The sequence below is a fragment of the Leptidea sinapis genome, chromosome 2 (genome assembly GCF_905404315.1).
Source record: "Leptidea sinapis chromosome 2, ilLepSina1.1, whole genome shotgun sequence".
In the NCBI taxonomy this organism is placed as follows: Eukaryota; Metazoa; Arthropoda; class Insecta; order Lepidoptera; family Pieridae; genus Leptidea; species Leptidea sinapis.
The window spans coordinates 16,741,313-16,767,220 of record NC_066266.1 but is presented as its reverse complement, the minus strand read 5'-3'; the positions used below and the strand labels follow the sequence as shown (position 1 = coordinate 16,767,220).

The window sequence follows — 25,908 nt, the reverse complement described above, 5'->3', positions numbered from 1 at the left end:
TAAAACAATAAATAATCGTTTACTTCATTTGATGTAAAATGTGATAAGCAATAAAGCATAAGAATCTAATTGATCTTAGTCCTAAATTATTTCATTCATTCCAAAATAAATTATTTCATCAAGCCGAAGTTTTTTACTGACGCACATTTTAATTTATATTGACATTTTAAATAACTAAATCCATATTATATAAAACACAAATTTGCCACGGCCATACAAATAAAAATACCCACACGTCATCCCATAGATGGATATAGAAAAGAAAAGATATGATAAATATATATTTCATAGTCAATTATATACCTATATTTAGCAAGGGAATATTAATCTTTATGGGTCTCAACCTTTGCGGGATCTTCTTGTGCGGGTTGAATTGTATTAATTGTAGCTCTTTGTAGGGTACTACTAATTCGATCTGCATTAGGCCGGTTTTACATTGGAAGCGGAATATCTCCCGACCAGACCTGCCCAGACCGTCAACTGAACAAAACAAATATTGACGCGCTGTTTTCCCTTCTACACTGGAGCCAGTGCTCGCTCCGGGGAGGGGGAACAAGTCTAAACTGGTCTGACGACAACCAAACAGGGTTGTTTTTCGTCTAGCCAGACTCCAGACAATATCGACTGCTTTCCTCGACAAGAGTTCACACAGTACTGACTCTGGAATCTCGTTGGTTCGTCCGCTCCAGTGGCCACAGTTTGTTCTTATAGAGCACTTAGTCAAAATGCCAACGACCTTCAGCGTTTGGGCGGAGCTAGCTATCTTGATTCACACGCACACACCAACTCCACACAAATATAATTCGTGTGAAACTCAGCGGCACAGTGCCTGCCCCCAAGTCCCTGACCTATAGAGGTTAGTCTGAACACTGAGCAAAGGTTTCGTTCTCATATTATTAAATGCTGTAGTATTTGATCTATATATATATAGTGCTCATACTATTTCATCGAGCATTTTTCTAACTTTGACCTACATGGGGATGAAGATGACATCAAAGTTCGCAGGGTAATACTGTTAATGAGACTGTCCACATTGACAAGGGATATCCGCTGTATCGTAGAAGAGCGCCGCCAGCAGCGGAAAGAGCAGTTTGATTGTGTATTATTTGCAAAAAATCCCAAAATATAAAAAAAACTGCCCAAAGTAACTATTCCGCGCGGACAACGTTTTTAAGATATTTAGATTGAAGCTTCTGGCCGTGCTGTATGGGCGTACCATATACTCAGGCAGGCGCCGCTGTCTGGTGCACTCCGCGATGATACATATTATTTGCTCCTTGCTTTGAGTGAGATCACAAGGATAGCAATGTGGATTATTAACTACACATAAGATAGCTGTTAAGTAGTAGTTTAAGAATTATCATAAAAATTATTTATTTTTAAGTATAATTGTGAATAGGATAATAATATAATAAGATAGATTAGAGTAAATCAAATCAAAAATATTTTATTTTGTAGGTAAATTGCATTGCACTTGAAATATATCTTTTTTTCATACAGCTCAATCGGAAGGCAGATTTCCTTAGAGAAGAACGAGCAAAAAACTCTAAGGTTGCCCTTTTTAAAACAGAATGGTATTGCAAGTTCTTATTTTCACTTAAATTTACAAATAATTTCAATTACAATATATGCAAAGTGATGCAACAAAATACACAAACGTCAATTACTAAATGCCTTACACGAGTAAGTCAAAAAAAATGTAAATTAATAAGTAAAAACATAGTTATATTAATTGAGTACATACTTAAAGTACAATACAAGTAGATGCATCAATACACATACCGTAAATAAAATAAAGGCATTATGCACTGGCAATATACTGTCGCATTAGGACTCCCCTGTAAGGACAGTGTACATTGTGGTATAATAATAAATAAATACATTTTTGAAATGAATTTAATGAAATTGTTGACTGACCTATAAATTCCCAGAAACGTATTGAAAGACCGAGGTAAATCATATAGTCGTCACTAGAGCTAAAGCAGAAATGCGATGAATTGTGAAGAAACCGCATTCTTTTTGGACTAAAACTACAAGGTCCTTTGGCTGGATTGCAAACTTAAAAGATCCCACCCAAATTAAAGTGCTAAAACATATTTTCAGGCGGCTCGATTGTATCCACCCTTTGGAAACATCTTCGAAGCCAAAGACGACTCAGCAATGTGTCCTCAATACGATGAATTCAATAACATCTTAGCTGGATCTCTGAATTGTCTAAAGCTAAACATATACGTCCCCCTCGAGGCTTCGTCCAGAAACAAACTACCAGTCCTGGTCTGGATTTACGGAGGAGGGTTCCAAGTCGGATATGCTGGTAGATTCCTCTACGGACCACTATATGTGGTACAACATGATGTTATACTAGTCACCCTAAATTACAGATTGGGTCCCTACGGATTCATGTGTCTGGATATACCTGAAGTTCCGGGGAACCAGGGACTGAAAGATCAGGCCTTAGCTTTGAGATGGATAAAGGAAAACATTGATCAGTTTGGTGGAGACCCTACCGAGATTACTGCCTTCGGAGAAAGTGCAGGAGCAGCATCAGTAGAATTCCATCTTCTGTCTAACAATGAACAGTTGTTTAACCAGGCTATAGTACAAAGTGGCTCTGTATTCAGACCATGGACAATGAAGGGTGTGGGAAACGACGGTCCAACTCTGCTAGCAAACAATTGGGTTTTGAAACGGAAAACATTTACAACGCTTTAGATTTCCTTAAAGGCATTGATGCTAAATTGGTAGTCGGGGCAGCAAAAGAATTAAATATATTATTTCATGTTTGTGTTGGGAAGGAATTCGAAGGAGTTAAAAACTTTCTTACTGAACATCCAAATACAAACAAGAGACTAAAATCAAATAACATGCCAATAATATTGGGATACAATAATCATGAAAGACTAACAACTTACGTTCGAGAAACGGAAGATTATTTTAAAAGTACTGATCTGTTTGATGTATTTTTGCCAACAACTTTTGATGGCGAAATAGATGATTTAATAAAGATCGTTCGCCGTTTCTATATCGGTGATGAAGCGATGAGCATCGACGTTAAATATAAGCTGATAGACTTTGCCTCTGACATAAATTTCAACTATCCGATTCAACGAAGTTCGGAAAGATTTTTAGATCTTTCCAAGAACGTGTACCATTATATTATATTCTCTTACAACGGTAACAGAAACTTTACAAAGCAGTTTTTGAATATAACAGAAGGTGGCGCTGCTCATGGGGACGAGTTGGGGTACTTGTTCGATGTGAAAATCCTGGACAAGGAGATGGATGAGTACGATCAGCTGGTCGTGGACAGAATGACTACGATGTAGACCAACTTTGTCAAATATGGGTAAATTACTAATACATATATTAGTACATAATATTTTCTTATAGTATCCATCTGAAACTAATCAATAGTATTCGATGATAATTATCATCTATATATATAAAAGAAAGTCGTGTTAGTTACACTATTTATAACACAAGAACGGCTTTACCGATATGGCTGAAAATTGGTGAGGAGGTAGCTTAGAGCCAGGAGCCAGGATAAGTCATAAAATATAAAAAAAAAATACGAAAAAATATTATTATAAAAAAAAATATTTTCTGATACATTTTGTATGGATTGACATTTTGATGACATCTCGAGAATAGAAAGAATTCAATAAAGTTTTTTGTTAGTTTCACGCTACATGAGTTATAAAATACAACTGACAGTGCACGTCATGTTATTCAAGTTGACCGGTTGGTTTGACCTGTTTCGAGTTCCTATTAGCTTATAGTGCCGATATTATCATTAACAATGTCACGACCAAGACGTTCAAATTATTCCCGACAAAGACGTAATGCAAAAAGGATTTGAAGTATTGCGAATGAAAGGACTGAAGAAGAACAAGAAATTGCAGGTGAAAAGAACCGCGTTAGTATGGATCGTCTTCGTGCTATGAATCACAAGAACAAAGCGTAGCAGCCCGTAAAGTACTGATTTGAATCGAGCAGCGTTTCGATACGATTGCAGTACTTATACTGTACTGAAGTACTGCTTGCATACTAGCTTTTGCATTGGGCCGATGGACGTTGTTTGCGAGGATTCTGCGGAGAAACGCAAGAATTGTGCTGCCATGTTCTAGAAAACACTCAAAAATACAATGTTTGTTTCCAAATGACCTCATTTTGGGGCAGACATCTAAGAACGAGGATTTAATCCGACATTCAAGGTATTTATTTATTTACATACTTACACACAATACAGTAAACGAATAACATACGTACTATACTTATTCCTATGTATTGTGTATGCTAATTCTAAAAAAAGTGTTTATAAATCAGTAATACGGGTTTTGCTTTTGATATTGTATATATAAGGACAGATTCACCTTCGTATTGGATCACTGCAACCTCTCGAAGATGCACAGCTTAAATTTTTACAATTATACTTCATGGGCAACATGGACAAATAACTTGATCGATGTCAAGAGATCAATGCAGCAATGATAATAGCAATTCTTCAGATCTGCAGCAACTACTTATTGAACATTTTGCATGACGAGTAAGCCCGCAAATCTTTAATTTCTGATCCGTCTCGCATTCGCCCTGACCATTCAAATCTGAAGGCCATAATCAAGACAATCCATTTCCGAAGTTTAATCTATATATGTATATAAGAGATTTCCAAGTATATAGTCACTCATCAGGATATCTCTGGAACCACTACTGCTAAAGACTTGAAATTTGGTAGGAATATTCTTTTCACCGAGTAGAGGTCAGCTAAGAACGGATTTTCCAAAATTCGATCCGCAACAGTTTTTTTTTTATTATGAACAGAACAACGTCTGTCGGGTCAGCTAATCTATTATCATCTATTATAAAGTGCAATGTCGCTAATTTTACCGATATCAAGACCGAACAAAAGTCCGCGGCCAATCGCATCGTTTTCCCTTTAATCACAGCGCACACAAACAAATAAAAACACCTCTGTATCATTAAAAAAGCGGCATTTAGACCAAGATTTTACTAAGCAGATTCGGGATATCTGAGCGATTTTATATAGCAACTTAAGATTTGACCAACACATTAATAACATTACTTCCAAGGCTTTTAAGATTCGGTTTTGTTCTGCGGAATACCGAGGAACTTAAAAAGTATTATTATTATTATTAAAGTGAGTATTGTTCTGTTGCTTGTAATTCTTATTATTACAAGTATATAAAATGCGATGAGAATATCCAAAAAAACATTCTAATAATTATTTACTTACGCCTGAAACTATACATTTCGACTGCTATAGTAGCAAGCTTGAACATTATAATATGATATAATTATATGATTCGGGTTCGAAACCAGCTAGATGCAATCATTTATATGATGAATAGGGATGTTTATTTCCGAGTCATGGATGTTTATATGTATTTATGTATGTTTATGTAAGTATATTGTATTAAATATATCGTTTTCTTGTACCCTACTACCCATAGTACAGGCTATGCCTAGTTTGGGGTAAGATAATTTGTGTAAAAGTGTGTCAATAATATTATAAAATTATATCAATGGAGGATCGAAGGAAAATTCATTTACAGATATTTTTCTATCAAATCATTGATGAGGTGATGGATTGTCCGCAGCTGTTGAGTAAGATAAAAACCATCACTTGCAAACTAGAGCATCTCAACTGGCAAAATAATCATTTGTATCTGATCGAACAAACTCTAATTAATTCTTTAGTGATTATGTTTAAGCTTGTAATGATTTGTGAAATTAATTAATCTTTTTATATTGTATTGATATGATATAATATACTTTTATATTATTTATGAACAAAATTGTTTGTATGTTTATGTGCATGATGTGTGCAGCTGTAATTGCAGGATTTTTGGACATTGTCTTATAGTTTTATGAATTGACATGACGTGTATCCTGTATTGGTGGACCTTGAATAAATAAAGCTAAACTTTTTGTAATTATAAACTTTTTTTTTATTAAAAATTGTAGAACACAACCATACTAAATATTATTTTGGAAACATTATAAGGAAGACGGTAGAGTAAAAAAAGCTTGAACTTTAGTTTAATATAATAATGAGTAAAAAACAGATGTCTTAAAATCTTTCTATCTACTTACGGCCGTTCCCAGTAATCAGTCTATCTCTTACATGAGATAAAAATCGTAACTATCGTTGACTTTTCTGTCCCAATAAACTTATCGACGGTAACTCACCTTATCCGTACACGCTGTCTGTCAATGCCACAACGTATAGTTTACCAGCGATATAAGTTTGTATAGAAATTGCGAATCACGCGTCCCAATAAAAGGCGATAAGAATGACTTATCGGGTATATTGGGACAGCTTCAGATTATTGACAACTAATTACTGACAGTAGAAGGTAATAATTTATCTCTATCTCCAGATAGTATAGTGGGAACGGCCGTAAATCATAGGTATACATGTAATCAATTACGCTTATCTGACAGAGCTATAGATAAAGATCTTAGACCTTCATACACTAAGCTCCTGACATTCTTCCTGAGCTTTTTATACTCCTAAAAATCCCTGCATCTGCGAAGTGATTCTGAAAAGTACGCCAAGGTTTACGTATCCTTACACTACACATCTCATGATACAATTGAACTATTTCAGAAATCCAACACCAGAAACAAGTGAACTTCTACCAATCCAATGGCAGGTGGCATCCGAGGACCGCTTGACCTACCTCGAGATAGGCACCTTGGATCCAGACCGTTCCACGACCGAATGATTTTTTGGGACCTAATCTATCAGTCATATACAAGAAGAACTAATGGAGACGCGAAGGAATACTTGTAAGTCAAAGAATATCTGAAGACGATGATAGTCAAATGCTTTTGAGAAATCCCAACGATGCAGTAGAGGTCAAATTGTATGAGTCAAGTGTAACATTGTGCACAACTATTTATTTATTAGATTAAATAAATCATTTACTCATTGTTTTCAAGGTGATGTGGACATAGACATCCTTGTTTTTTATTATTCAGAAACAAATGAAAGAATATGGCTATAACTAATGATTAAATGAATTGTTAACAAAATTCTCTTCACTCAAAAACTCATTTACATTTTCACCATTTTTTACAAATTATTTCAACTACAATATATTATTATATGTAAAGTGATACAACAAAAATACACAAACGTCAAATAGTCAATGCCTTACACGAATAAGTAAAAAAAAGGTAAATGTAAATTAATACGTAAATATATAAGTGTTATTGAGAAAGTAGATGACAGTAGATGTATCAATCCACACACACCGTAAATAAATAAAGATATTTTGTAAGCATGTTATTAGCAATTAAAAAACATATAATAACTTTAATACAATTAAAAGCATGAAGCAGAGTTTCTGGTAACATCCTGCCATCACATGTAGCGCCCGTTCACGAGCATGACGCATGGAACAGGCATCGCCTCCCTCAACCATATGTTAGGGAAGGAAACGACCCGTACCACGTCGCCGCCACAAGCAAGTGACATGTAAGCAAGCACAACGAAGCCTTTCACGAGAACTCAACTAAATAACATAATATATTGGATGGAAACAGTCATAATTTATAATCTTTAATGGGGGATGGGATACAAAGAACAGTAAAGGAATACAATATGAACTATAAATAAGAAAATAGTTAGGAAATTGACTTGAAAAAATGGGTTTTTTGGAAAAAAAAAACATATTTTTACGTTTTATAATATAACTGCTTTTTATCGAATTGCAAATACATTTTTCTTATCTTACGCATTATTTTGGGGGGTCATACATTATAAGCACATCGTCAAATTTTTTTTTTTGGAAAAGGAGGATAAAGGAGCGTACGGGTCACCTGGTGTTGAGTGATCACCGCCGCCCACATTCCCTTGCAGCACCTGAGGAATAGAAAAATCGTAGGTGACCATTTTCACTAAACTTGGTCGTCGGTTAAATAGCAATAACAGAGAAAAACAAATTGAAAACGCACACGGGAATACAAACAGAACTTGATTTGTAAGTTGACATTTTACAATTACATAGATGTTGCCAAAAAATAAATTCAAATTCAAATTCGAATTCAAATATTTTTATTCAAAATAGGATTTATAACAAAATCTACCAACCATTCAAAAGAGACTGCCTCAGACCTGAGAAGAATGGGCGCAAGAAACTCAGCGGGCTTTTTTTTATATAAAATATGGATTACAATGTAATATCGTACAATAAACATTTATAATTAAAGAGCCTGAGGGTGTTCGCTTTAATCCCAGTCCGTGGTGTCATTAAGATAATCGTTTATGCTATAATAACCTTTCCCACACAAACGTTTTTTAACAATTCTTTTAAACTTCGTAACACATTTGTTTTGTACATTTTCTGGGATCATATTGTAGAAGCATATACATCGCCCAACAAAAGACTTACTAACTCGACCCAATCGAGTAGTAGGCATAACAAGTTTATGTTTGTTCCTCGTGTTAACATTATGAATGTCACAGTTTCTAGAAAATTCCTCAATGTGCTTATGAACATACAAAACATTATCAAAAATGTATCGAGAAGCAACAGTCAAAATGTTTATTTTTTTAAATTTTTCTCTTAATGATTCTTTAGGACCTCTTCTGCACAAAGATAGTATTAATAGCGGCCGCACTGCCCCATAACAATATACCATAGGACATAATACTATGAAAATAACTAAAGTATACTAATCTCGCCGTATCTATGTCAGTTAACCGTCTGATTTTCTTAACCGCATATGCTGCAGAACTAAGCCTATTCGCCAATCCTTCAATATGGGGGCCCCACTGCATATAATAGATAAATAAATCGAATAATTAAATATCGTATAATTATATTGATCATTAAATAATATTATTATTGACACTGCATGTAACGTGTTCCTTTATACCTAACAATTGCACTGTGCAACAACATAATATATTTGCTACAACATCCAATGAATATGTATATTATGGCTGTATGAAAACACGCCCCAATCATTATCAACACAAAAAGCTATTCACATAATCCTGTTATTTAAAACCTGTGTGATGACAATAAAAATACCATATCATATTGTAACAAATATATTATTATAAACAAGTTCGAAATCGTTTAAACCTAGTAAATCGCTTCAAACTTAGTAATTGGCAGCAGTCTTATTGTATTGTAAAATATCGTTGCGTTACTTTTTATGTGTGACAGTGTACCAATATTTTCTTGATATATTAATTAAGAAAAATTTGAGATTTTTTTTAGATAAAAGTAAATTACTGGGCGTTTGATAGCCTAAAATGGGCTTCCCCCTTTAGATCTAATTGCAGCCCTAGTCAGTTGTCATTAAGTTTGCTAGCTCCTGTCCTATATTTAATTTGCTTATTGCTTAGATATTAATTTACAAACTCTGAATACAGTTACAGCTAATTATATCTGTTCTAGCATATCTAGTCCCTCTCAGCCAAAGAAGTTTGATATTACGAGTTCATAAGTGTGATAGCATGTATGGTAAAACTTGCGGGCCGACTATAAAAAAAGCTGCGAGCACAAAATATTTAGGAATTGTGATGAATCAGTGATTATCTTGATACCACCATATTGAACAACTGATTGAGACAATTCGGAAACTTTCCTGGATTTTCAGAAGTTTAAGACACATGTCCTTAAAAATTCTTATTCTACAAACACACTTAAACACCTTCTCGATAAAATATATGTTGCTTTAGCCCAGTCTATACTTACATATTGTATACCTATCTGGGAAGGCACAGTAAAATCCATACTTTTAGATCTTGAAAGGGCGCAATGTGCCTCAATTAAAATGATGTATTTTTATAAATGGCTTCTATAGTAACTTGCAGACAGAAAGCTGTATATAGTTAAAATACATAAAACAATTCTTTACAATTTTTAAGCACGCGCTTTACTAAATAAGAGAATGTAATATATTGTCGCTCAAGTCCCTCACACTAATACCACGATTGTAAGTATACAATATACTGTAAATACAGTATAGGCCGCGATTTCCTCCACTTTTTCCAGTATTACCATATTAGTAAGTATTCCAATGCTGCCACATTAAATATCTTTTTAGTTTTTGGGTTAATATATAGCCTATGACACTCACAAATAACGTGGCTTTCAATTGTTATCATAATTTTCAAAATCGGTTCAGTAGATCCAGAAATCATCCCTCACCTCACAAACTTTACCGCTTTATAATATTACTAGCTGATGTCCGCTACTTCGCCCGCGTTGATAATGGGTTTCTAAAAATAATAAGCAAGTTTGGAATTGAAGACTATCTCATGTCCTATTCCAGTTCCGGTTCCCGTTTTCGCCTCCGTTCCCAACATATTATATGAATCTTATTTCGAGGAAGATTGCTACGGCAAACTACATCTACTATTGGGGTATAGTTATAGCTCATCGACGTGAATTTCATTTTCCGGGGTAAAAAGGCAATGTCCTGTACCAAGCTCTAGTCTATCGCTGTACCAAATTTCACCAAAATCGGTTCAGTAGCTCCGGCGTAAAAGCGTAACAAACAAACTTATATTCACATTTTATAATATTAGTAGGGATAAGTAAAGATATAATATAAGGATCAAATCAGTCTCTCGCCGGCTGCCGCGCGAGTTGCGCGCGAGTCGCACAATGCCTTTATCTCGATCCCCTCTCGCTTCGCAAGCGAATACAAATCGCAACGCGCCACCTGCGGATACAGCCACGGACGTGCAGTGCTCTGGATGTAAAGTGGTTATAAATAAACTACTTGCATTCCTCAATAATAAAGTTCATGTTCTACCCGAGACGGCAATTTTAGAGATATGCATGACTGCATACACCATAAACGAAATTGAAGAAGCTCGTAGTGTTGCTTTTAAATTATTGGCACCGCACAAGAAATTTTTAAGAAAAAAAATGCGGCGGAGAACAGAAAAGCATGCAGGATATGATTAAGTTGATAAAAGAGTGTGACCCTGAGTGTCTGCCTATTTTGTGGCAAAAGATCCAAACAAGATCCCACCTGTTTCTTTTAACTATATTGACTCGACATCGTTTCTAAAAGAAATAGCGATTTTACGGAATGACGTGGCTATAATTAAAGCTGAAAAGGGGACAAGTTCATCAAAAGAAATGGAAGAAATAAAATCAGATTTTGAGGAAGTGAAATCCATAGTGAATTCATTAAAGAATAAAGAAAGTTCCACTTGCGAATGTAAACAACAAAATAGTATGCAAAACAGCGCATCGCAATCAGTTGCTCACAGTCACAAGACACAAAGGCGTAATAATATGAAAAAGCCGTCAACCAGTTATCGCCTGCTGTGATCGACGATTCGCATAGACAAACCGAAGGGTCAGATTCAGGTAGCCGCTGCTACCAATACAACATATATACAAACGCACGTACCGCTGTATAGAGATATGGTAATTACGGATAGCTCGCCGCGATCGCGGGGTCGCCGTGTTTCGCAGAATAATATGAATGATAGTTTTATAGTTGTAGAAAGTAAAAAACGTAAGAAAACGATTAATAACTTAACGGGAACTGCGCAAAGTTCTAGTAGATTGCAGTTAGCGGATTTGACATCTCATATCTACATATCTCGATTAAAAAAGTGTACTACAGTGGTGGATGTATCAGACTATTAAAAAGAAAACAATGAAGAATGTCTTAAAATAGAACCATTGCAACAAAGACACGAAACGGACTTTTGTTAGTTCAAGTTATCAGTCGCCAGACATAAATTAGATACTTTTCTTAGTAAAGATTTTTGGCCAGTAGGTGTCAAATTCAGGTTGTTCCGTGAACACACGGCGAGAGGAATAAAATTACCAAAACACTAACATGGATAGTACAATCTCTAGAATAATAATATCTACATTTAATTGTAAGAACATTAAGAGCTCTATTATAACTGTGTTAGACTTGACAACTACTTCACATATAATTTAACTGCAAGAGACCTGGCTTATGGAGCACGACCTGAACTTCGTGCAGTCCATCAATACATCATTCGGCAGCGTAGCGAAGTCGTCCGTGGACTCCTCGGAGGGTATACTTCGCGGAAGACCATACGGTGGGCTCGCTATCATGTGGGATAAGAAAATATTTTCCAACGTTGTACCCGTGCAGTGCTCAAACAAAAGAATTCAAGCAATTCGTGTTTTTGTAGGCAAGAGTTCGTTCTTATTAGTAAATATTTATATGCCGGTTGACAATAGTAAGAATGTAGAGGAATTTACGGACTGTTTAGCTGAAGCCAGTGCGATTGTGGACGAATCTGAAGTTCAAGTGCCTTATATAATGGGTGACCTAAATGCGCACCCGGGTGCTAGGTTCGGTAACCAATTAATGAAATTTTGTGAGGACATGTTATGGGAATGGACTGACCATATTAAATTGGGCAACAATTTTGATACATATACTTTCCAATGTTTGGCTACTGGTAGCAGGAGATGGCTGGATCACTGTATAACCACCAAAGCGGCTTGGGATACCGTGGTCGGCGCGTATGTTACCCATGATGTCAGAAGCTCCGATCACCATCCACTGAGCATTGAGTGCAATATCTCTGGATTGACAATGAGTTCAGCTACCTCCTGTGGACCGGACTCTCTAAAGTATGTAAAATGGGGCGAGAGAACTACAAGTCAAATAAATACTTATGGAGAATTTTGTTACAATAATTTAGATTTATTTAGCTTAAATTATTCTGATATTTGTGACTGTGATAATTATTTAAAATGTGTTCATATACGGGAGCACCATGATTATATAGATAGACACTACAGACATATAACGGATGTTTTACAGAACGCTGCTATTGTTAGTTGTCGTTCACGTGAACAGAGTAGTCGTTAGAAGGTACCGGGTTGGAACTACCACGTCAGAGAAAGCCATGAAGAAGCTCAGTTTTATTTCAAAAACTGGACGGTTGCTGGCAAACCCTTTAGCGCTATTGAATATGAAAATATGTATAATAGCCGTAAATTTATTCAAAAACAAATTAAAATGGTGTCAGAAAAATGAAGACAGTATTAAAATGAATATATTAGCTAGCCATAGAAGAAACAAAAACTTTTATAAATTTTGGAATGCAACAAAAAACTTAAATCATAAACAAAGTTTATCTGTATCCGTGGAGGGTTGCCAGCAGCCGTCCGGTATTGCTGAATTGTTTGCAAGTAGGTTCAAAGTAAGCCCTTTGGCCGCGGATTCCGAACTCGATACTGAAGTTAGTTACAATAATAACGTCATTGAATTTACACTTTTATCTCGAAAGTTATACTGAGTATGAAGCGTGGTAAATCACCCGGACATGACGGGCTCAGTATTGAGCACGTAATCTGAGCCAGTGATAAAATTTATAAACATCTATGTTGTCTCTTTAACCATTGCATTAAAAATTGTTATTTGCCTGAGGCCATGATGCACACAATTGTAGTTCCGATCGTGAAGAACAAAACGGCTGATCTAAGTTCTGCCTCTAATTATCGACCTATCTCATTGGGTACGAACTAGGCAAAATTCTAGAATGTCTTCATTATCCTGAGCTGCTTAAAAACATCAAAATTTATGACGCGCAGTTTGGTTTCCGTCCCAGACTCTCGACAGATGCCGCTATATTTAGTTTAAAGGGAACTGTTAGTTACTACACGTCCAGAAATACTACTGTCTATGCGTGCTTCTTAGACCTAAGCCGCGCATTTGACTTGGTCAACTACAATATCCTTTGGGCCAAGCTATTGGCGTCACAAGTACCCACACATGTGGTCGAGCTGCTGAGATTCTGGTACGGAAACCAAACGAACTGTGTAAAATGGGGCGACGCAACTTCTAGCAATTATAGGCTAGAGTGTAGAGTTCGTCAGGGTGGGGTGACCTCTCCGGATCTGTTTAATCTCTATGTCAATGGGCTGATTGAGGAGCTGAGGAGCACCAAGATCGGCTGCCATATAGGGAACGTTTGCGTGAATAACCTAAGCTATGCGGATGACATGGTGCTCTTCAGCCCCTCGATCAAGGGGTTGAGGAAGCTGCTTTCGGTCTGTGAGCATTTTGGAAATGCGCACGGACTGAAAGACAACGTTTCTAAAACTCAAATGATGGTGTTTAAGGCAAGACAGCCTCTGGAGAGAGTGCCGAGTGTGTTTATGTACGGCACGGTGATTGGTGTAGTTAAGCAGTTCAGGTACCTAGGACATTTGTTGATGGAACGGTTGTATGACGATGATGACATTGAGCGCGAGCGGAGGGCCCTTGCAGTCAGAGGCAACATGCTCGCTCGACGATTTGCAAAATGCAGCAAGGATGTAAAAACCACATTATTCAAGGCATAGTGTTTAGGCATGTACACCTGCCAGCTGTGGGTAACGTTTTCTCAGAAAGCTATGAGCAGAATAAGAGTCCAGTACAATGATGCGTTCCGGGCTCCTATGCGGCTCCCGCGGTGCTGCAGCGCGTCGGGCATGTTCGCAGACGCTGGGGTCCCCGCCTTTTTTGCCATAATTCGGTCTCGCGTTGCCTCTTTCTGGCGGAGACTGCAACGTTCCGACAACAAAATACTCGTGGCTGTCTCTGACGACATCAGGAATCCAGTGTTAAAGCGCTGGATCTCTGTTCACATGGACAAGAACAAAAAATGACTGCACAAATTTGTGCAATATTTATATAGTTTTAGTTAGTCTAATTTTACTTTTAACTTGGCACCCCTTTACAGTGTCCAAAAATTTTTTTAATTTTTGTAACTATGGGTTTTATTATGCCTGAAATAAATACCTTTTATTTATTTATTTTATTTAAATCCAAAGTCGCCGGCTCGCCTGTATAATATCTTTGCAAACTATGGTTTATCATATATGGCATATCTATTACGGAGATAAAGATCAGTACTATCAGACACTCCAGATACCAGCATCACCTGTCAAATATAACAGACCGCTGAAGTTCACTCATCATGAGAGCAAGTACGTGGCCACTCGTGTTCCTGCTGGTTTCCGTCCAGGCCAGATCAAGGTTGGACCCTCTAGTGGACACCAAACAGGGTCTGATCGCAGGCCTCCAAGCCGACGATGGAGACTACTCCATGTTCTTAGGGATACCGTACGGACGAGTAGACGAGGATAATCCATTTGGGGTGAGTAACAAAAAAACCAAACAATATGTAATAATACAAGTACAGAAGGCTCACTCCGCAAAATCATTTAAAGAAATAGTGACTCTTGTCAATACAATAAGGTGCAAGTCAGATCGCACAGTGCTATAACCCTACATCTTTTATCACCTAGAAGTTGCCTCTCTTTCTATCGCGTGAATCTTACCTCTTCTGACGTTAGGGTTGTCTTCTTTACCGTAAGTCCTCTACTTTAAGTTTAAAGCACCCCACTCTAACTGACACATGAGTTTAGGATCTTCAGTAGCTTCACAACAGAGGTCCTAATATTCAGAGGTGACGCCGTTCAAATATACGGTCTGTGTTATTTACCCATATACCAATTCCATATAATTTGCTTGTTTCTTGCGCCCACTCATCTCAGTTCTACGGCATTCTTCACTTGTAACTTTCACAGGTCACTTTTCAAATAGACACATTTGATTTGGATGTTTAACATTTCCGTTCTGGGAAGCTCTGATCGCGCGCAGTATGCCTCAGATTGGCGCGATTTTAGCGATCGCGCATCGTTCTACCAATGCGTATGATTTTACGTGTAGTAATAGATTGATTATAATTAGTATGATTTGAGTGGATGTATCTGAAAGCTATTGAAACAAGCTAAAAGACCATGCATACACCACCATATAAACAAAATAAGAGTCAGAACTATGGGAATAGGGTTTTGGTGTATCTGATAAATCTAGTGCCCTGGGGTACTGCCGATTTGGGAAGGTTAAGAGGAAACATTCGCTGAGTTTCAAGAAATCTTAAAAGAACATACCGTAGCACTAAGGCGGACGAGACAATCATTAGTGCGAATAAGGCAACTGCAGCTCTTATTTTTTTTATGAAAATAAGGGACGAGACGAGCAGGACGTTTAGCTGATGGTAGTTGATACGCCCTGCCCATTACAATGCAGTGCCACTCAGGATTCTTGAAAAATGCCAAAAATTCTGAGCGGCACTACAACTGCGCACGTCACTTTAAGACATAAGATGTTAAGTCTCATTTGGCCAGTAATTTCACTAGCTACGGCGCCCTCAGACCGAAACACATTAATGCTTACACATTACTGCTTCACGGAGAAATAGGCGCTGTTGTGGTACCCATAATCTAGCCGGCATCCTGTGCAAAGGAGCCTCCCACTGGTAAAGGTCCCAATTGACATACTGAAATCTTCTTAATGCGGTGTCTAACATTATTTATTCTTCTTATAATATAGTCAAGACAATATAACGAAAGCTAGTCTAGTAGAAACTTTTAAGATATTAGTTATAGCTCCGCATAAAATATGGCTCACCTGGATCATGTGTGTTAATGTGAATATGTCTTAGAAATAAGTGACAGAAATTACAGCAAAATTGACAAATAACAGGTGGGACTGATGTTGCAATACTTAAGAGATAGCTTATCTGTATCTGAGCGAAAATCTATATGGCGAGTAACGTTACATTGATAACGTTTAGGCTAAAACGTCAAGGTTGGATCCCATTTGAAATTTTCAGATCCAAGCTGATTACAAAATAATACACTAAAACATAGCTTCTAAGAATGTTTCTGTTATGTTAATACTATGCTACATTTTCCAGGCTGCCCAACCGTATCCACCATTTGAAGAAGTCTTCGAAGCCCATGACGACTCAGCAATATGTCCTCAACAAGAAGAATTCAATAAAACCATAGTGGGATCCCTGGACTGCCTACATCTAAACATATACGTTCCCAACAAGGCCACGACCAGAAACAAACTTCCAGTCTTGGTCTGGATTTATGGAGGAGGGTTCCAAATCGGATTTGCTGGTAGATTCCTCTACGGACCACAATATTTGGTACGACATGATGTTATACTAGTCACCCTAAATTATAGACTGGGTCCCTACGGATTCATGTGTCTTGATATACCTGAAGTTCCGGGGAACCAGGGACTGAAAGATCAGGCCCTAGCTTTGAGATGGATAAAGGAGAACATTGAACAGTTTGGTGGAGACGCTACCAAGATTACTGCATTCGGAGAAAGTGCAGGAGCAGCATCAGTAGAATTTCATCTTCTGTCTAACAATGAACAGTTGTTTAACCAGGCTATTCTACACAGTGGCTCTGTATTTAGTCCATGGACAATGAAGGGTGTGGGAAACGACGGTCCAACTCTGCTAGCAAAACAATTGGGTTTCGAAACGGAAAACGTTTACGACGCTTTACAATTCATTAAAGGCATTGATGTTAAATTGGTTATTGGGGCAACAAAGGAATTAAATTTAGCATTTCTTGTTTGCCTTGAGAAAGAATTCGAAGGAGTTGAAAGCTTTCTTACTGAACATCCAAATACCAATAAAAGACTAAAATCAAATAACATGCCTATAATATCGGGATATAATAACCATGAAAGTCTATCAAGTTTCGTTCAAGTAACAGAAGATTATTTTAAAAGTACTGATCTGTTTGCTGAAATACCTTTACTAACAACTTTTGATGGAGAAATAGATGATTTAATAAAGATCGTTCGCCGTTTCTATATCGGTGATGAAGAGATGAGCATCGATATTAAATATAATCTGATAGACTTTGCCTCTGACATAAATTTCAACTATCCGGTTCAACGAAGTTTGGAAAGATTTCTAGATCTTTCCAAGCAAGTGTACCATTATATCTTCTCTTACAACGGTAACAGAAACTTTGTAAAGAAGAGGATGAATATAACAGAAGGTGGCGCAGCTCATGCGGACGAGTTAGGATACATATTTAATATGCAAACCCTGGACAAGGAGATGGATGAGTTCGATCAGCTAGTTGTGGACAGGATGACTACGATGTGGACCAACTTTGTCAAATATGGGTAAGTAACTACAAAAACAAATCTGTACATAATATTTAACAATACATTAAGAGACTTTAATTTTAAAGGAAGATAATGCCAGAAACATTATTAAGTACTATTCGAGGACAATTATTATCTATTGTATCGTGCTTTTTGCGTAAATTTCTTTAAAAGTATTTATTTTTTTAAACTAAAGAATACCGAAGAGCTGGCCGCTACCCCGGACAAAGAATTAGTCTAGCTATTCAAAGGGGGAACGCTTTTAATAATATATTTTAGTTACTATATTTTATTTTTTAAGGTTTTTAGATTTAGATTCTGCTTAAATTTGTAATTATTAAAATTATATCTTTTGGTTAGTTAATTAATGAAATGTGCATCTAATTTAATTATTTGGAATACTTTAAACTCGACAAAATATTATTTTGGGAACAATAAAGATGAATATAGTCAATCTAACCTGAAAATAATAATAATAGCTAGACAAAGACAAAGATCACAGAGGAGAACAGTGGTCACCAGGATCTTGAAATATATTCCTAGCTCCTTCCACTTTTGTCAATACCTGCATCCTCCTTGTGACCAAGAATTAAACACCAAGGTTACTTCACATTTTGTAACAAATAAACAATTTCAGAAATCCAACACCAGAGACAAGTGACCTTCTTCCAATCCAATGGCAGGTGGCATCCGAGGACAGCTTGACCTTCCTCGAGATAGGCAACAACCTGCACCTTGGATCCAGACCGTTCCACGACCGAATGGCTTTCTGGGACCTCATCTATCAGACATACGCAAAAACGACGAATGGAGAAGATTAACTCGAAGAGAATTTGGGTGAAGATGTTACCCGACATTACTTTTGGTTGTACTTTATATGACATAAAATTGTAAATTATTAGCGCATTGAATTTTCTCAATAAATTTGTAGATTTAATTGAAACTGTAGTGTCTATTTGTTATATTATACCTGCTCGTATAGAGAAGAGAAACGATTCTCTCTTATCAAATAAAATAAAATTTTTCTAATTCAGCCTATACTTGGCTATGACAAATTGGAGATTTTGTTTAAAATGTTAATACACTTAGTGAAGGACAGGCAGCGAACGGCTAAAAGGATGCGAGAAGATAAGTGTCAATAAATGTCAATGAAATAATTATTTCTTATTAGATACCGACGTCAGTTTAGACAAGTGATGAAGTGCCAGAACTGTTACAGTAACCAATTGTTCTGATTCATTTTTGTGATTTGTCTAGCCTGTTGTTTTGCCTATTTTGATTTTTCAGTTAAAACTTCTTAAATTTCTTCAGTCGCAAGGTTATATACAGTCAATCGTGTCCTGTTACATTGCGAACAATTGTCACTTCCAATGTGGGTACTAGAATTAACCTAAATCTAGGTTAGTAGCATCATCTAGCAAAATTAGAAAGACCGCTGTTCAGTCATGATGAGAACAAGTTTGTGGGCACTCCTGTTCCTGTTGGTTTCCGTTCAGGCCATGATAAGGTTAGAGCCCCTGGTGGACACCAAACAAGGTCTGATCCGAGGTCTCTACGCCGACGATGGAGACTACTCCATGTTCTTGGGGATACCGTACGGGCGGGTGAACGAAGATAATCCATTTGGGGTGAGTACGAATCCGAAGATTAAAAAAGTGTAATTAATAATGACTGAACTCCAAATCATATCTATTAAAAAAATATTTTTTGAGTTGCAACCGTTTGAGTATTTTATTGCATAGATTGCATTAATATTATGTAAAACGCTAGAGCAGTAAGTATTGATGTGAAAGAGTGGCAATGAGTTTATTAACACTTCTTATTAAGAGGCCGTCCTGAAAAACGACTGATTACGGTAAATTTTTGTTCCGTGATTCTGAGAATATGTTACATAACATTATCAGAACTGTGGACGTTGTGGATAACATAACTCTTCGTCTTGTATGTGGCTAGAAGAGATTTACAAAATGAATGGTAATCTTTTGAAATTCAATGCTACTTTCTTCAATAGCAACGTCAGAGTTAAGTTTGACCATCGTCTTTAAAACAACTACAAGAGATTTTGACTATATAAAAATATAAGTAAGTACAACATATAAGACTTTTGTATTTGTGTTAATTACTTTTATCCACTCCCATACAAAACAGTATAAAAAAATTATGTTCCCAACTACGATCAGCTTTTCAAGGCTCTTATCTCTCCTAATTGTGTGACCGAATAGGCGAGCATTCTCTGCTGACAGATTGTAGAGAGGCAGGTAAAACAATAAGAAGTCTAACATCAAACGATGAAATGAAAGCGATGGCATTTATCTTGACATGCTCATTTTCTCATGTGGTAACATGATGAACGTTATTCAAAAACGGGTCTGCAAAGAACTCATAGTACCGCCTTTCCTTATGTAATTAGACAGGTTGAGTTGGATAAAAAGATTGGAGGCCTTTCAGTATATTGCATTGTTTGTATACTATAAGAACATAATACATTGCCAGACGTACATTTAGGTTTCAGAAAAGGACGTAGTACCACCACAACCGCCCAATTTGACGTCTAGGATTGGGGAAGGGTGCTCGTTCAAGACCAACGAATGTGTACATTTACAGTGCTGCTAGATTTGTCAAGAGAATTTGATTATTTAAGTAATGACTCCCTTTCCTTCAAATAGTTTTGACTCTGAAGCTCTCATGGTCTTCAATTTATTTGAGTAGTCGCTATCAATACGTACGGATTTAACGTTCTGACGGCAGTTCTCTTATATTTAATAAGTAAGAGACTTCGGTTGCCTCAAGGATATATTATGGGCCCAAATTTGGATATGTTGTACACTGTTGACATTCAACTTTCATTATGTACCTGTATCAGAAACATTTGACAACATTAAAGCTTGGACCATTTATTATTGGTCCATTGTCCCGATTGCAATGTTTCGAGCTGATTACAATTAAAATAAAACACCAATGAGATTCAAATATAATAGCGCTATACTATATTTCCAGGTTGCCCAACCTTATCCACCATTTGAAGAAATCTTCGAGGCCAACGATGACTCAGCAATATGCCCTCAACAAGAAGAATTCAATAAAACCATAGTGGGATCCCTGGACTCCCTACATCTAAACATATACGTTCCCAACAATGTTACATCTAGAAATAAGCTTCCAGTCATGGTCTGGATATACGGAGGAGGTTGCCGAATTGGATTCGCCGGTCGGTTCCTCTACGGGCCAAAATATTTAGTACGACACGATATAATACTAGTCACGCTAAATTACAGGTTGGGTCCCTATGGATTTATGTGTCTGGATATACCTGAAGTTCCTGGAAACCAAGGTCTAAAAGATCAAGTCTTAGCTTTGAGATGGATAAAGGAAAACATTGAAAGGTTTGGTGGTGATGCCACCAAGATTACTGCATTCGGAGAAAGTTCAGGAGCAGAATCAATAGAACGCCACTTACTGTCCAATAATGAACAATTTTTTAACCAGGCAATTCTGCACAGTGGCTCCGTATTTACTCCAGGGGTTATAAAAAATGTTGGAAATGCTGGTCCAACAATGCTAGCAAAACAATTGGGTTTTCAAACGGAAAACATTTACGACGCTTTAGAATTCCTTAAAGGCATTGATGTCAAATTAGTAATCGGGGCAACAAAAGAATTAAACTTAGCGTTTCTTACTTGCGTCGAGAAAGAATTCGCAGGAATTGATAGCTTTGTGACTGAACATCAAATTACTAAATTTAGACTTGAATCAAATAATATGCCAATACTATCGGGATACAATAGCCATGAAAGTCTTATATCATCTGTACTAGAAACAGAAGATTATTGTAATAATACTGATATATTTGATGAACTGTTGCCAACAGCTTTTGACGGAGAAATTGATTATCTGAGGAAGATGATTCGCCGTTACTACATCGGTGATGAAGAGCCGAGCATCAAAGTTAAGTCTGAACTATTGGACTTCGTCTCTGACATATTATATAACTATCCCGTTCAGCGAAGTTTGGACCGATATCTAAAAGTTTCCAAGCACGTGTATCATTATATATTCTCTTACAGCGGTAACAGAAACTTTGTAAAGACAAGGTTTAATGTAACAGAGGGCGGAGCGTCACATGCTGACGAGTTAGGGTACTTATTCGATATGGGGACCCTGGATAAGGAAATCAATGAGGGTGATCAGCTGATTGTAGACAGAATGAGTACTATGTGGACCAACTTTGTCAAGTACGGGTATGTAACAGTAATCTAATATATAAAAGAGATTTCCACCAATATATTGACTCATCACGATATCTCTGGAACCATAAGGCGTAGAGACTTGAAATTTAGGTGCGGTAGGAATATTCCTTTCGTCGAGTAGAGGTCACCTAAGAACAGATTTTACGAAATTCCAACCGCATGATTTTTTTTTAACAGAACAACGTCTATCGTGACAGCTAGTTTTCAATAAAATCACTAGGCTTTTAGACTTTTCTAAAGCGTAGATCTTCAATGAACTATGTTGTCGATATAACATGGGTACACGAACGACACACGATGCCGACGAAATAACAATAATATATTTACTTTTCCACCTTGATGAAAAGCTCGCATTTAGACCCTGGTACGAGGGACAAAACTGGCCGATTCTCTCCCGGCAAGACGACTTTTGTCCCTCGTACCGGGGACTAATAGCGAGATTTTTATCCAGGTGGGAAAAAAAATCGTATACGCACCACGTGCCACATTGCCACCCGCGATTGTCACGGCTCGGGTGTCAATATTCCGCGTGTGAGAACGACCTACTTTTCTCCGTAGGTACTATTCTATGACAATAAGGGACGAGACGACCAAGACTTTCAGCTGATGGTAATTGATCCACCCTGCCCATTACAATGCAATGCCGCTCAGGAATGTTGAAAGAACCAAAAATTCTGAGTGGCACTATAATTGCGTTCGTCACCTTGAGACATAATTAAGTCTTATTTGCGCAGTAATTTCACCAGTTACGGCGCCCTTCGGACCGAAACACAATAAAACTTACACTTTACTTCTTCACGGCAGTAAAAGACGCCGTTGTGGTACCCATAACCTACCCAGCCGGCATCCTGGTGATTTATTATTATTACTTCCAGTAACCCAACACCGGCGACAACCGAGCTGCTGCCAGTTCTGTGGCCGCCAGCATCCCAGAGTTCGCTGACCTATCTGGATATAAACTCCGACCTGTCCGTCGGGACCAGACCGTTCCACGACAGGATGACTTTCTGGGAACTAGTTTATCGCATCTACGAAAACTCTCCAAATACTGGAGTGTAGGAGGAAGCCGTTTGTTGTAATTAAACGAATTTTTCATGAAGTTTGGTCGAGTGGATTTAATCTGTGTGACGACACAATTTCTCTCACTACAGTTAATCTGTGGCAAAATAAAACCGTGGTAAAACTATTATTAGTAACAAACTGATACTATTTAAGTTTTAATATATACTAAGCTGACCCAACAGACGCTGTTCTGTCAATAAAAAAAATAATGTAAGTATTCGAGAATAATGTAATTTAAAGCCATCGGAAATTAATGATTTTATAATATGTAGTAATAAAGTGTTGCGGATTAATATCGTATTTGTGTATTTTTTACATTACCGCTTTATATGTAATTGCTATTTTTTAAAGTATTAAAATGCATATAAATAGCATTATAGTTGAATACAATCTCCCAGACGGCTTATTGGTTTCCGACACCTCCAACAAATATCGTTAATGTTTACAAATTATATACTAACCCCTTCCTCGAGAATCACGCTATCCATTGGTGAAAACAGCACGACAATCGGTGTAGTACTTTTTGAGTTTAACGCGAACAGACAGACAGAATCGGAGGACATTGTTTTATAATATGTAGTGATTATGATGAGATTACGAAAAGAGTCTCAAGAAGAACATAACTAAATACATCAAAGAGGTGCTACGAGAGATTACCTCCAAGTGTGCCAAAGGGCAAGGACCAAGTGCCGAGCTGAAATGTTCTATTCTCCCGGAATGAAGACTACTGGCCGGTGCATCCTGGCCATCTGTTAGTGACTCTCTGTACAAATATGGTCTGTCACTAGCTGATGGCTAAGAATTTCTCAAAAACCCAATCCAAGGTGTCATACACAGCGTGCCGATGGATGGGTGGCTGAGGGGATGCTCAGTGTAAGACTGACGGTGTCTCGCCGAAGCCAGGGCGACTAGGTGTAGTACTAAGTCTTTCAGGTGGCATGCGGGGCTCTGCTGTCCGTTACTATCCTTTTCCTAGCTACTACTGCGACTTATATGGACGAAAATAAACAAAACAATTCAAAACCATTGATCTCATCCTGAGAACAATATTCCCAGGTTTCATTACTTGCCCAGTAGTAATGAAATACACACACAGTACGGTAATGAGGAACTGGTTAACAAAGTAGTACAACTGAAAGTCAAAATAGCGCCTCCTGTCTTTGTCGGGGGTGTCACCCCTGAGTAGACAACATACGAGTACATTGCAGTGTCATCGTGGTGTTAGCGTCCGTTGCAGATGCCAACAAAGTGAGATTTAAACGGCACCTTATTAGCAGGCCGCTAAAGTAGATATTTAGTTACATATGTCGAGTAAGTGAGAGTTCTGTACTAGTACTGTATGTTCTGTGATTTAACTTGCGTATGTAAATGAGCCTCAAAAGGTCTATAGACAGGAAGAAGGAGCAATAACCAACAAACATAATTTAAATGATTTCACAGTCCCCACCCCAGATCAGCTCGATCCATTTGACCGCGTGCAACGTTGAGCATCTCAAATTGTAGTGGACCCAGTGTTCTGTGAACAGCTGGATAACTTGGCGTTGTGTAGAGACGTCGCTGTCTTCTACCGGATTTATCACGGGGAGTGTTCCGTAGAGCTGTTTCACGTGATTCCTGCCACCGAATTCCACCTTAGCACGACACGCCACAAATTAGGATATCATCCCCACCATCTGGATGTGTCGCGGTCCTCCACAGTGCGGTTTTTCAAGAAACTTTCTTCCACGTACTAAAAAACTGTGGAATGAGCTACCTTGTGCGGTGTTTGCGGGATGATACGACATGGGTACCTTAAACAAAATAGCGCGTACACCTTCCTTTAAGAATGTGGGCGGCGTTGATCACTTAACACCAGGGGAAATGTACGCTCGTTTGTTCTCCTTTTCCGTAAAAAAATGTTGCAAGAGAATTACTACTGTTGAGACGAAATGTAATCAACGTAAGTCTACGTAAGGCGTTCAATAAAAAGAATGCGTGAGTTGATGGTGATTTTTAGTAAATTTACGCCCTGCCCATTACAATGCAGTGGCGCTCAGGATTCTTGAAAAACACAAAAATCTGAGCGGCGCTACAACTGCGCTCGTCACCTCGAGCCATAAGATGTTAAGTCGCATTTGCCCAGTAATTTCACAAGCTAGTTTTTGGTGAATTCCGATTCATTTATGTGACGCGAACACTCATTCGAATACAATTTATGATTAACTAGCGGACCCGACAGACGTTGTTCTCTCGCCGATAGAATTTCGTAAAATCCTTATGGTTCCAGAGATATCGTGATGAATGACTATACACGTGGAAATCTCTTATATATATATAGACGGATCGGAAATTAAAGATTTGCGGGCTAACTCGGCATGCAAAATGTTCATAAAGTGGTTGCTGCAGATCATTAATAGAACATATTTTTGAGTGTTTGCTAGAAAATGTCGTGATTCGGTAGTTTCCCACTAAGGCAGCACAATACTGGCGTTTCTCCGGAAAATACTTGCAAATAACGTCCATTGACCCAAAGTGAACGCTAGTATGCAAGCGGTAATCAGTACTGGAATCGTATCGAAACGCTGCTCGATTCAAATCGGTACTTCATAAATTTCTTCTTCTGCGTCGAAAAGTATCCAGTTGT

The 25,908-nt window shown here is 37.6% G+C and overlaps 2 protein-coding genes across 2 annotated transcripts in view; one reads left to right on the top strand and one right to left on the bottom strand.

Moving 5' to 3' along the window:
• The window catches only part of LOC126975273 (catenin alpha), an 86,279-nt gene that overhangs the window by 13,117 nt on the left and 47,254 nt on the right, over positions 1 to 25,908 (bottom strand). The gene's annotated exons all lie outside the window — the stretch shown is intronic.
• LOC126975285 (esterase FE4-like) lies at positions 14,960 to 18,919 on the top strand. The gene is made up of 3 exons (XM_050823094.1): positions 14,960 to 15,142; positions 16,751 to 17,994; positions 18,614 to 18,919. The coding sequence occupies exons 1-3, from the start codon at positions 14,963 to 14,965 to the stop codon at positions 18,795 to 18,797; spliced, it is 1,608 nt and encodes a 535-aa protein (XP_050679051.1). The 5' UTR covers positions 14,960 to 14,962; the 3' UTR covers positions 18,798 to 18,919.